Source organism: Doryrhamphus excisus, linkage group LG8 (genome assembly GCF_037039965.1).
Source record: "Doryrhamphus excisus strain RoL-2023G ecotype Guam linkage group LG8, RoL_Dexc_Guam_v1.1, whole genome shotgun sequence".
Lineage (NCBI taxonomy): Eukaryota > Metazoa > Chordata > Actinopteri > Syngnathiformes > Syngnathidae > Doryrhamphus > Doryrhamphus excisus.
The window spans coordinates 1,609,870-1,623,799 of NC_136364.1; the positions used below are offsets into that span (position 1 = coordinate 1,609,870).

At 41.1% G+C, this 13,930-nt stretch overlaps 1 protein-coding gene across 2 annotated transcripts; it reads right to left on the reverse strand.

The window, feature by feature from the left end:
• Window positions 1-327: 327 nt before the first annotated feature.
• Window positions 328-10,182, reverse strand: lhx1a (LIM homeobox 1a). Of its 2 annotated transcripts, none has more exons than XM_058080813.2 (5): window positions 9,637-10,182; window positions 8,184-8,407; window positions 7,035-7,318; window positions 4,274-4,439; window positions 328-1,350 (listed from the first exon to the last, which is right to left on the reverse strand). In XM_058080813.2, the coding sequence occupies exons 1-5, from the start codon at window positions 9,804-9,806 to the stop codon at window positions 1,082-1,084; spliced, it is 1,113 nt and encodes a 370-aa protein (XP_057936796.1). In that variant the 5' UTR covers window positions 9,807-10,182; the 3' UTR covers window positions 328-1,081. The 2 variants fall into 2 exon arrangements, with proteins under 2 accessions (XP_057936796.1, XP_057936795.1); XM_058080812.2 differs by having other exon boundaries at window positions 328-1,461.
• Between the last annotated feature and the right edge of the window lie 3,748 nt (window positions 10,183-13,930).

Sequence of the window (13,930 nt, forward strand, 5' to 3'; positions counted from 1 at the left end):
TTTTTCATTGTTTTGGTTTTAATTTCCTAAAATTTCCATACATAATATTATGACAAATTTTATTTTATTTCCAAAATTTACAACTTTATTTGTTGTTTTTCTAAATAATATCATAATGATAATTTTCTTTAGTATTTCAACACTATGCTACAAAAATTGACTTTTTTCTCTTTTTATTCTCTTAAAATCATTCAAACCTTTTTTTTCTCCTTTTCCCACCATTTTACATTTCCTCTTGTAAACTTTATTCTCGTAATTATTCATTTATTTGTTTTACAAATACATGAAATACATTAGTTAGTATTGCCATAATATTTTGGCTTTTTCTGGGTGGAATAAAAAAAAATCTTTATTCTTGTTTTTGTCCATTTATGCTGTTGTTTTTTTTTTTAATTTTCCAACTATTTCAACTTTCTTCTTGTAAATGTTCTTTTTATAATTATGACTTTATTGCCCTCATATTTTGAGTTTATTCTTGTGATGTTATCATTTTTTGCAACCTAATTTTCCACAAATTACAACTTTATTTGATGTTTTGTGTATTTCTCATAACATTACAGTTTTAAAAAAAATAGATATCAACTTTATGCTACTAAAATTACTACTATGACTACTATATAAAATTTACTACTAATTTTTTTATAATATTTATTCTTGTAAAATGACAAGAAATTAATTTCAGATTACAAACGTTGCTTTTCTGCTGTTCTCGGTTTGTTTATTTTTAGTTTTCGTGTTAAATTGTAATTTTTAGAATGGCCCCCGGGCTGCACTTTGGACACCCTGACTTAAGAAGTCCGACTAATCTCTGAAGGAAGGCTGTAGTCCCGCCCAGCGCCGTCAGTGACATCATTTTGTGATGAAACAAAGCCTCAAACCTGAAGTGACAACAATGTGCACAAAGAAAGGGAGATGAAGGCCGTCATGTCCGATCTTGGGTTAGTATCAATAAATAATAAATAAGAAATGATAGAAAAACTGGTTTCCGTGGTATGGACCAAACCCTGTTGGTATCCGTGTCTTAATCCAGGCAACACAAGGCCAGAACCCCCAGGTCCTAAGAGTCCAGTCTGCCGGAGCGCTACCACACAGTGGCCTCGTTCATTTCCGTGGGCGGATGTGACAAATGGTTGCTGTATCCGTTGGCGTTCAGAGACAGCGAGGTAAAGGGCGGGCTCGGGCCAAACACCTCGGAGGACATACTGTGCAGGGTCCCCGGGATGCCGGGCTCTGGGCTGGGAGAGTCCCCAGGGTGGTGGGACATAATATCGGAAAAGCGCTGCACTTCGCTGGATGGATGGTGGCCCGGAAGGGGGTGGTCCATACCTCCCAGGGGCGTGCCCGTGGGGCCTGAAGAGGGCACAAAGGGGAGATCAACTGGGGTCTGGGCTTGCGATGAAGGTGGCCCCTGAGGAAAGAAGTCATAGTTCCCTCCTGGACCGTAATATTCACTTTGATAATCTGCAGATTGACAAAATGAACATGAATTAGCTTGGGGAAGAATGGGAGCAGGAATAATAGCGCAGACCAATTCACTCAATAGAAATATCTTTCATTGATGTTGGAGGAGGGACGAGCCGCCCAGCACGTTACCCCTCGTTCATTCCAAACTACAGTTGGCTGGGGAGAACAATATGGCCGCAAAATTAATTAAAAGTATGTCCATTTCATCAGCACTTCTACCCCGTCCATAAAATATAAAGCGCTTGATTTATTTTAAAACTATAAAGACCTGAAATTTTAAATCTACCTTGGAGGTTCACTATATTCTACTATGCTATTTTCTGGACCAAAGAAACAAAGTGATGATGTTTTGTTGTTTTTTTTTTACTATACATTTACTATACTCGAATTTCCGATGGATAGGCTGCTACTTTTTTGGAAATTTTTAACCTTACCGCCTCTGTCCACCAGAGGGAGCCAGCAGAGACCACAGGGAGACTGACATCATTGCAGCATGACCAATGAAATGTATTAATGGGATGAAGTTAAAAATAGTCGTTGTTTTTAATTTTAAACTCCCACTGGTACTCGCCCGGTATATTTCTTACCCACCTTGTGAGTGTTAAGTTGCTGTGTGATGAGTTAGTGTTCTTTGTAAGATTGTTACATTCAGTAGGCTCAACTGGGGTGCGTCTTATATACTGTAAATAATACTGTAAATGATGGTAAATGTGGTGTCTTTGGGATGTCTCTGTTGACATGTGAGAAAAATCCCAAATATTCCAACCCATAAGAGCAGCTCCGGAGCATTAAAATGATGGCCCATTTACCACATACAAGACATTAGTTATGTTTTGTCAAAGATGCTACTAATTCATGTCAAAGACGTCACATATATGTTAAATTATTCATGCTAAATGTATTTTTGTGTGGCACAAATGCTTGCCTGAAACTGCCAATTTAGGGAAGCTGAATCCTGGGCCGGTCCCCTGACTACCGTATTAAGTTGCACTTTTAATTCATTGAGATGAGCTTGTTGTGACGTGATATTGAATAATACTGAATCTACCGGATGCTTTTTGTTACACGATATTTTCCAATATGCCGCTGTCTGTAAGTAATGTGCAAGTACAGTGCAATGAAATGATTGGGAAATGTCCTATTTACGACAACAGTGTCGCTTCAGTAGGACACTAATTTGGATACTAAGAATGTGCGGATTGATACTGAAATACCGATACTTCTGATAACAGTTCTTCATGTTCTAAAATCTATTCTAAAAAATATTAATACTTTATCGATATTTAATGTTTGTCCAAAACGTTTGTCTGTTGACCAATTGTAAACAAGCCATGTGTGAATTGTGAATAAAGTTTTCATTCTTATAGTACTTATTAATAATTGATTATTTATTTTTGTGGTTGCATTGGTCTACTTATTTTTTTTTTATTACAATTTTCACATGTTTTATATGATTTTGTCCTCTTTTTTTTTTCTTGTTGTATATTAACTTGGCTATATTGCGAACCACCTCGCTGCCTCAATATATGGGTCAGGGTTTGAAATAACTAAGCTAAATTACTTGAAGTAATTATTGAGTTATTACAATTAAGCATTTAGTTCTTTAATAAATTTATTTATGAAATACACACTTTTTTTGGGGTGAATATGCACAAAGTATTGTACTAAGTACTAACTAAATGCACACATATGGTTTTTATTCATTGAATGCAACCGCATAATGCGATGTGTTGCATGCAGTGTCGGGTGTAACATTACTAAATTACGATTTGAAGATATAATATTACAGTCGTCCCTCTCGATAGCTGTTTCTTGGTTGCCTCGTCAACTATTATTACCGTCGTTAAAAAAAAAACACAACAAAAGTCAAGTTCTATGTAGCATTGTGGTGACAAGGCATCAGTAATGTTATGAGACATGACGTTAGATGACATGACCTTTGACACAAATGGAGCGTGGCTACCGAGTGAGCGGGACCCAGCCAACGTGCCATGGCTGATATCAAGTAAAAAAAAAAAGGTTCTCCTCTCGTTCCGTGTGGAAGTGGTAGCATTTTGGCTTCTTTGTCCTTCTTTCCCACTTTATTTTAAACACCTGCTGTTTAACTAATTAGCTTGCTATGCTAGCGGCAGATGCTTCTTATGTTCTTGTAGTGATCCCATAGCCTGCGCAATGTGATGTAAACAAAGAATAACAAGAGCGTAGTAGTGACTATAGGGGTGTTAGTTCATGTCTAATGATGTTAAAATCCATATTTAGAAAGTCCTAAACAAGTTTTCTATGCCCTAAAGATAAAAATATTCCATTTACTCCCACTTCACAGAAATTCATTTATCACAGTTTGTTGTGGAACCATAAACGAGGGACGATTGTTATTACAGTTTCAAACATGACCATAAAAGCAGTGTGTGTTTTTATGCAGTGATATCTAACAACTGTTTTTTGATCACTAATTCACAAATGAGTCGAAATATTTTGAATGGCTCTCAGAACTGACATATGAAAACCGATTTGCAGATATAAGAAAATAAGAGTTCATATATGCAACTGGGTTTCATTGTTCACTTGTAAGATCCATTTAACTCGACTCATTCGCAAACGTCACACCTCTAAGGCACAAAAGACCACTCTACGCAACAATGTGAAGTCCGACGTGAAAGACAAGAACCAAAGGCAAGAAAGTGTCAGTCGTAACTCTAATCTCATCAAACATCCCTCAGATAAACCCAAGTCTATCATAAAAGTAGACAATTACCGTCTATGGTAACTAATTATATTTACAAAGTGTTAACCGAAGGTTTTAACACACCTCCGTAGTAAGAGAAAGGCCCGTTGGGGATAAGCTCTCCAGGTTCCAAGCGGTCCACCAGCGTCCTCATCCGCCTTGGGCTCCTGAAAAACGCATGCCTCCGAGCTCCCAGTGCACTCAGCTGCTTCATGCGCCTCTCTTTGGAACGCCGGTTCTGGAACCAGACCTGCATTTACACACAAACGGGTTTTTTGTAGAAATGGTTTGAAGTCATATCATTAATCACAGACGGTAAACCGCGTTCACGGGCGATTTCACCAAAAGACGCCTTTTTTGGGGGGTGGGATGAATGCAAAATTTATAACCTTAAAACATTTGGTGTAAAATACCGCTCGTTACATTACATGGAATCTGATCTGTCCATAAAATTTAGATATTACATATGTATCTTTATATGTATACTATGAATACATCATCTAAAAAATTATGAATTATATATTTGTTTAAAATAAAAATGTATAATGAAAATAAACTAATATACAGTGGTGTGAAAAAATTTTTGCACACTTCCTGATTTTTTTTTTTGCATGTTTGTCACACTTGAAAGTTTCAGATAACTAATGTAAATATTAGTCAATGACAACACAACTGAAAAATAAATAGTTTCTAAATGAAACTTTTTATTTACTTTGTATTATTATTATGAAGGGAGAAAAAGATCCAAAGCTCCATGTCCCAGTGTGAAGAAGTGGGGCCCCCTTAGCAGCAACAACTGCAATCAAGCGTTTGTGATAACTTGCAATGAGTCTCTTCCAGCGCTGTGGAGGAATGTTGGCCCACTCATCTTTGCAGAATTGTTGTCATTCAGTCACATTGGAGGCTTTTCAGGCATCAAGCCTTTTTAAGGTCATGCCACAGCATCTCAATAGGATCCAGGTCAGGACTTGGACTAGGTCACTCCAAAGTCTTCATTTGGTTTTTCTTCAGCCATTCAGAGGTGGACTTGCTGGTGTGTTTTGGATCATTGTCCTGCTGCACAACCCATGTTGGTTTCAGTTGGAGGTCACCAACAGATGCAGAACATTCTACTTCAGCAGAATCCATGTTTCCATTCATCACAGCAAGTCTTCCAGGTCCTGAAGCAGCAGACCATCACACTACCACCACCATATTTTACTGTTGCTATCATGTTCTTTTTCTGAATTGCTAGATGGCATGGGACACCACACCTTCCAAAAAAATTATTTTGCGTCTTGGGGTCTTGGTCATCATCATCATCACCATTGTTCCATATTCAGGCTATTTGTGGATAACGGCTTTATTACATTTTCCAGACATGTCAATTACTTTTGTTTTCATTTGTTCCTAAATTTGTTGGTGTGTTGTCTAGCTTTTGGTCTTCTTCACTTCGTCAGGCTAGTCCTATTTAAGTGATTTCTTGATTGAAAACAGGCCTGGGTCTGGCTAGAGGAATTGAACTCACATATGATGAACCACAGTTTAACTGGGGGACAAACACATTTTGGACTTTTTTTTCTCGCTTAATAATAAACCGCTTCATTTAAAAAGTGCATTTTGTGTTGTCATTGACTATTATTTACATTTGGTTGATGAGCTGAAACATTTACAGTAAGTGTGACAAACATAAAACAAAAAAGAAATCAAGTAGGGGCAAACACTTTTTCACACCATTATTTATATTCAATGCATATTTTTTGGAATAATTATATACGTATGTAGTTATGTTAATGCTGCAATATTATCGTAGTATCATATTTCTATCATATTGTCGTATTTGTTGTGCACATGTAACTACTTTTAATTATAATTTCTTTGCAAAACACAAAATTATAACCAGTAAAATGTGTAATTTTGGTGTAAAATAACATTAGATACCCTTTTAGAATCACATAATTTTTATATATTATGTAAGATAAAACGTGTAATAATAAATAGGCAGATATTCACTTAAAGTATTCTATAATTCATATACTGTATATATAGTACATATAAAACACATATATGTCTTGGCTGAAAAAGCTGAATATGCTAAATATGATCGCATAACGTGAGCTGTGCCAAAAGTCCCAGCAGCCAGACGGCAGTTGGCGACTTTTCCACGCGATGTGCGCCAGGAATTTCAAAAAGGCATAAATGACCCATTTCCTAATCAACCTCACCAGTCGGCCAACCTTTTTTTTTTTTTTTTTAATTGAATGATTCCATGTGAGTGTGCAGTTCAACTGGAATAGGATGCTTGTAAATCGGGGTGACGAATGTGAGAGAATGGATGCTGCACGCTCATGCCAGTGTGCCAGCGTGTCTTGACACCTCGCCAAACGTAGAAGCTGTTGCTCGACACCTTTTCGAGCACGGATAAACACAAAAAAGATGCACGGTCACCGTCCTTTGGACCATGTGTGGACAATGGGACGTCCAAAAGCCTTTCAGACGCCAACTTTCACTGACTCGCGGGTACTCGACGAAGGCTCAACTTTCACTGATTCATGGGTTTGAGTTTAACTGACTCATGGGTGGGTGACAGGTTTCTCTCAAGTTCCACTGACTCACGGATGCTCAACAAAGACTCGAGTTTCATTGCCTCACGGGTGACTCAAGTACCCGATTCATGAACACATGAGTCAGTAAAAGGAATGGAGCTTGTTAGCACGTTAGCACAAATTAGCGCCTCACAGTAGCCTTCAAGTGGAAATGTTACGCATTGGGTCCTATTATAATGTGTTCATATGCAAGGCTCAACAGGTGACGTCATATATATATCTGTGGCGGTCCAGATGTATTTGTGGCGGGCCTGTCTTACCTGGATGACCCTCATGTTGAGACCGGTCTCCTGTGCCAGTTGCTCCCTGATGTGTCTGGTAGGTTTCGGGGTGGCAGCAAACGCCGCCTTCAGCGTCTCCAGCTGCTTGGCCTTGATGGTCGTCCGCGGGCCGCGTCGCTTGCCACCCAGATTCTGGTCGTCGTTTTCATTATTTACAGTTTCCTTATCCGAGAGGGCGGCGATCTCAGTGTCCTTTAGGACCACGTCATCCTGGAGGGGGTCTTGAGAGTCTGGGGATAGACTCGGGTCACTGCAGGTCGTGACTGAAATGGAAATGTTACAAAGATGAGTATTAGAAGCACATAAAAAAATGACAATACAGGATGGCCGTCATGCACATCGTTTGATCTACCTCTGCATGCACTTGAAAATTCCCAGCTGGTTTATGTGATGAATTATAATAGTAAATGCAAAAAAATGAATATATTATGAGTGTATATCTACTTTTGGCCCAGGCTGTGGTTTAAATAGTTATACAATATTTGGTTTAAATAGTTATTTTTCTCAACAGCTTATGTCGTAATATTTGTTTGTTACTTATATGACATATTTGGATTCCTTTGCCTTTTGTGCTGCAGATTTTTTTAATTAGTTCAACAATATTGCACAAGTAAAATAAATGCATTCTTAACAAGATATTATTTAGATATTGCCCTATGAGATTATTTAGCATATATGAAGCTACTGGGTTGGTTTTAGCATATTTCGTGGTCAAAATTTTTGTAGAGTTGTATTTATGCCAGCATGTTTTTTTATGTCCAGTTATGAAATTATTAAAATTGTTAGCTCAAGTTTTCCTTGAATGGATCCACGCGTGGATAAAAATGAAGTACACGAAGTAAACCGTGATGTATAGTTTTTATGGGATATAATTAACAAAAACCTAGCCCAACATGTTGACTTTTTTTTTCTTTTTTCACTTGTTCCATGGTCCTTGAACGCACCGCGGTTCCCGCACGAGCTAACAGTGAACGTTATTCATATAACATACATATTTGTATTTTTTGGTCTTGTTTTATCGCGCATATTTTCGAAGCTAAAAGACAAAAGACAAGAGCGAAAAGACATTTTAAGAAATCCAGGCAAAGTCGCACGCATGCGCGTCAGCCCCAGACAGGGGCTCCGTACCTGAGAGGAGGTTGACGTCTTTGACGCTGGCGCTGCTGACGTAATCGTCCTTGCAGACGAACTTGTTCTCGTCGATGATGTAGAGCTCCTCGCCGGTGGAGAGCTGCTTGTTGCACATCATGCAGGTGAAGCAGTTGAGGTGGAACACTTTGCTGCGGGCCCTGCGGACCAGGTCGCTGGGGGAGATGCCCTGCGAGCACCCGCCGCACTTGGTGCCGAACCGCCTGCGCCCACGGAGAGAAATCTTAGTTGTTGTTTGGAAATGGCAGCCTTTTTTTTTTATTTCCTTTTGACCTTGCAGTAAATATGTTTTTTTTAATGCCATACATCCATCCAAAAATATCTAATGTGAAGGTGCGTTCGCTTGTAATAATAATTTGTTATTTATTGTTTTGTAATAAATGTGTTGCAGAATTTGTATTTTATTCTGTTATGTTTTGGTGTTAAACATTATGATAATTATTATATTAGACTTTTAAGGTCATGTAATTGGTTAATTAATTAGATTGGAAATTATTCTTACTATTTTATTATTGTTATTATTATTATTTGATGCTTATGATTATTTGACATTCTTTAGAAATCATATTTGTTATGTCCGACATGTTTGAAATATTTAGAAACTTGGTATTATTTGATATGATATATTTAAAACGCCAAGATTCTGCAGCAGGTATTCTGCAACAATCCGGTGTTCATGGATGCATTGTTTACTTTAGTGTTAAAAACGTGTATTGGCTGTCTGTGATTGTGTTATGTGGACTTGATCTTTCCTCAAATAGTTTGCTATTCAAATCCACTTAGGTGCGCTCCGGTGGCCCGGGTTTGAACCAGGGTGCTATTGCGCAGCTTGTTTGCGGGAAGTGTGATTTCCGCCCCGCTGAGCCGCAAAGCACACTCGTTTAATGTCGCTTCCCCCCTCTTTTTTTTTTGTTTTTTTGCATAAGAATCCAAATGAAGAAGCTTTTAATTAGTCCCTCTTCATCAAAGCTTAGCGGCTGCAAGCGCAAGTCTGTGCGTCTTTGATAAATTAACTACATTACAAATGGGGCCGCAATCTGCGCGCGTGTGCGAAAATATGAATTTTGCGTATTTAGCCTTTATACAACAATTTCTTACAAAAAATTCAACACATTTGTAATTATTGTCTTTATTGTCTTTTCCTTCTCCGCTTTGCAGGTTGAATAACGGAAATATGGTAGCGAATAAAGCTACACACGACAATTAAAGTCAATATTATATTGACTCTACATTGTTTTAAATGGCTCCTAATATATATATATATATAGCTCCTAATTATAATTGACTATTATATTGATTTGTATATTACTCAATTTGGCTCTTAATAACAACGCTTTAAAAAAAGGAAAGTAAAATTACACTCGCTGTCCAAAATGTAAATAGTAATAATAAAAGTAATAATAATATGATACAAAAATGGCGTATCGCTTACCTAAAGAAGTCGTTTTTGCAGTAAAGTCTCCCCTCCCGAGAAAAGCACTTCTCCGTCAAATTGCACTTGCAGTCGCAGCACTGCACGCACTTGACGTGCCAGGCTCGGTCCAGAACGTTGAGCAGAAAACGGTCCAGGATGGGCCTCTCGCACCCGGCGCAGTGGACCATGGCTCGGCCGGACTACGGTGCTCGCACGCGGACGAATTCAGCAGCAGGGCCCGCGCATTGGCGGACTTGTTGGCGCTCTCTCTCCTCGGACCCGCTGCTGCTGTTGCTGCTGCTTTTTGCGGCCGGGTCACGGCTCACATAAAACGGGGAAGAAACGAAAGAAAGGTTCGGCGTCCAAAGACAGAGAAGCGGTCTGTTTATCCGGGCGGCTTCGGACTTGGGTCTGACTGATATGTCACAAATACGGTATCGAAGACGGTATCCACACTTCTACCAGGTCGGGATCTTCCGGGATGTCCGCGCATGGACGCTCCGGTGGTTCCGGTGGTGGTGATGGGGATGCATGCCCTCAGCCTCCGGAGCTGTGATGCGACAGGTCTGCACCGCACTGCCAGGATGTGGAAACTCCAAGCAGATCTTATTCCCAGCCTGGTGACGTCACGGCCCTTTGGACCAATCCGCGACGCCGTAGGAGCCGGAGCCCGACAAACCCGATCTTCATCCCGTCAGCATCCTCCCAAAGCAAGACTCGACGGCAAAGGTGTGGAGCTACCATGCAGAGCAGGTACCAGGATTCATATTTCTATGAATATTACTCTTTTCATGTGTTTTTATTCTATAGTCATATCACGCTGCTGTCTAAAATGTAGGAAAAAAAACAGGATGCTGGTATTTTTTCAGGGTGTTGTCTCGGGTGTGAAGGTTCTAAAGTTGACAGCTCCGGCGGCCCAGACCTCGGATGATTCATTAAGTCTTGAATCCACTTCAAGACCACTTTCAAAGTGTAAACACCACCATTCCATTTCTTAGCCACTTCCTGTAGCAGAGATTCATCACCTTTTCCGTTGGAGAAAAAAAAAAATCATTTTTTGTTTTTTCATTCGAATTGGATCCTCATTTTCAGGAGCGGGACACTGCGTGGAAATACTTTATTGCTGACTGTGCATATTTATAGACGAAGAAGAATATGATAAAAAAAATAGAAATGTCTACATTTACTCTCCGTTTACCGGGCGCCGTTTTGTGTTTTTAATCATGGAAACAACCACCTTTTTTGTGTGTATTAATATTATAATTATAATTATAATTACACTGAAAATGAAAATGTAAATATAAATTGAAAAATCATGTTTTAAACCTTTAATTCCCTTTTTTTCTTATTCCACATAGTGAAATAGAACATATTCGTGATGTGTTTTTTTTATGTTTCACTGAAAATCAGGGAAAAAAATTATTGAGTGCTCAAAATATACTGTAGGCTCTTTACCAGCAAAAACATTATTTTTTTAAGCTTTAATTCCCAAATAAGTGTTTTTCCAGGAATGTTTAGGATTGGGATTTGCAGCGTCTGTCTTAACCAATGGGAATGGTGAACATTGTAATTTATTTTCCTGTCAAACATGACGTAAAAATGTGTTTTTTCATGTTAAATACATTATTAATTTGCGCGGCTTTGCATATGCATATTGGAATTAGGATACTAAAATGATTATATTAATCCGTTATAAGAAATATAGTAAAAAATATATTATAATAGGTGACACCCTATGAAAGCATGGATGTGACGCACTGTCCTGCAGGATAGTCACATGACAACCACTCCTATTTGTCAAACTCCTGCATCCGGGTCTTATAATATCAAATATAATATCAAATATGTTCGACATCGGGATGATACTGTGGTGGATAACGGCCCGGGAGGTTTGGGCTTTATGAAGTGAAGTGGCACACGGTGGAGATAATTAATCTGCGATAATGAAGGAGAAGGAAGATGCATGCAATCATTAATTCTTATCGTGACGTTTATTTGTCTCCTTTCTCCTCCCCGGGCTCACGAGCTGCGTGTGCGTGCGCGTGCCCGCGTGCGTGCGTGTTGATAAAGGAAGGAGTCTTTACTGTATGACAAATATGTGTGCACTATATATTTGAATGCTGCATACATTCGCCCAACCCAGAAGAAGACCTGAATGTGCTGAAATGTTCTACACAAGTTTGGTTCCTTCAAGTCCCCAAATGACATCCACTCATCCAAATGTTCACAGCAGGTGGAAAATAGCAAGAAGGTACGGTTTGCACCTTTGGAGCTTAAGGAGGTTCTAAGCAGAGCTTCCAAAATGCAAAATTGAGAAACCGGAATGACAGAAGTTGCCATTTTTTGCAAACAAGCAAAGGTCATCCATCTTCTGGAACTGTCCATTGTTCTCCATTGGATTTAGATGAAGCAGGATGGTCTAAAAGAGTCCAGTCATACCACACAGACCAGGGCCAGACCAGGCTCCCTGCAACATCTCCAAATAGCTGTGTGCCGTTTGATGCCCCTGCACAACCCGAAGCTCCATCCCCCTCCACTGTACCGTGTGGAAAACATCTCAGGTGGGATCTCCTTGTCCAGTCATACCACACAGACCAGGGCCTTCAGTCCTGACGGAGGCTCCCTGCGACATCTCCACATAGCTGGCTGCCGTTTGACGCCCCTGCACAACCCGAAGCTCCATCCCCCTCCACTGTACCGTGTGGAAAACATCTCAGGTGGGATCTCCTTGTCCAGTCATACCACACAGACCAGGGCCCTCAGTCCTGACGGAGGCTCCCTGCGACATCTCCACATAGCTGGCTGCCGTTTGACGCCCCTGCACAACCTGAAGCTCCATCCCCCTTCACTGTGCCGTGTGGAAAACATCTCAGGTGGGATCTCCTTGTCCAGTCATATCACACAGACCAGGGCCTTCAGTCCTGACGGAGGCTCCCTGCGACATCTCCACATAGCTGGCTGCCGTTTGACGCCCCTGCACAACCCGAAGCTCCATCCCCCTTCACTGTGCCGTGTGGAAAACATCTCAGGTGGGATCTCCTTGTCCAGTCATACCACACAGACCAGGGCCTTCAGTCCTGACGGAGGCTCCCTACGACATCTCCACATAGCTGGCTGCCGTTTGACGCCCCTGCACAACCTGAAGCTCCATCCCCCTACACTGTGCCGTGTGGAAAACATCTCAGGTGGGATCTCCTTGTCCAGTCATACCACACAGACCAGGGCCTTCAGTCCTGACGGAGGCTCCCTGCGACATCTCCACATAGCTGGCTGCCGTTTGACGCCCCTGCACAACCTGAAGCTCCATCCCCCTCCACTGTACCGTGTGGAAAACATCTCAGGTGGGATCTCCTTGTCCAGTCATACCACACAGACCAGGGCCTTCAGTCCTGACGGAGGCTCCCTGCGACATCTCCACATAGCTGGCTGCCGTTTGACGCCCCTGCACAACCCGAAGCTCCATCCCCCTTCACTGTGCCGTGTGGAAAACATCTCAGGTGGGATCTCCTTGTCCAGTCATACAAAAATCTCTTGCTCATTCTTGTCAGGAAGGACACCCACGCCTAAAGCTACCCCCCCCGACCCCTACCCCCTCCACCCTGACCCATCCACGGTGCTCACGCAGCAGAACGGCATAGCTGACTGCCTTCCAACGCCAACCCACCCCCACCCGCCCTCTCCATCTCCTGCAGTCAGTCATCAGCTCAGCATGCCCACGTGAACCCGACTTGGATTATTGAGCCGGCAGTAAACTCCAACGCAAACATTTTCCAGACTTCCCAAGTCCGGTGCCGGCCTGCGCTGAGAGAAATCCAATGGGATTTATAGATCATCTCCCTACAGCTGTCCTCTCTGTCCACACCCCCACCACACACACACACACACACACACACACACTTGAGGCTGTCTCATTGGGAGGCAGGGGGTGTCCAAAGTGCGGCACGGGGCCTGTTTGCATCCTAAAAACTAAAAAAAGGAACAAAAGCGAAGCAAACATAAGAATGCGTGTATAGAAGGCAGATACGTGTTTGTTGTATGTCAGATTAAACATGCCAGTTTAAGAGAGGGGGGGGGGGGGGGGTGTCAGGTGTTGACCACGGTAATGGAGTGTGTGAACGCTTTGGAATTATGACATTACGCTCCTGAGCTACCAGTGCGGGAATATGTGGGAATTTGTGCGTTGGAAAAACCTGGAATTTTTGAAATATGGGAAATGAGATTGGGATGGAGTAGGAATAATACTGGAAGAATTTTGTAGCATAAAAACATGACATTATTTAGCATGGAAGCTAGCCGCGAGAACTAGGATAGC

Excerpts from the sequence above, each read along its gene's own strand:
- lhx1a (XM_058080812.2), bottom strand. The coding sequence starts at position 9,806 with ATGGTCCACTGCGCCGGGTGCGAGAGGCCCATCCTGGACCGTTTTCTG. Across the intron at positions 4,440-7,034 it reads TCAACATGAGGGTCATCCAG|GTCTGGTTCCAGAACCGGCG; the intron begins GTAAGACAGGCC and ends GTGTAAATGCAG. Across the intron at positions 1,462-4,273 it reads GCCTTTCTCTTACTACGGAG|ATTATCAAAGTGAATATTAC; the intron begins GTGTGTTAAAAC and ends GTCAATCTGCAG.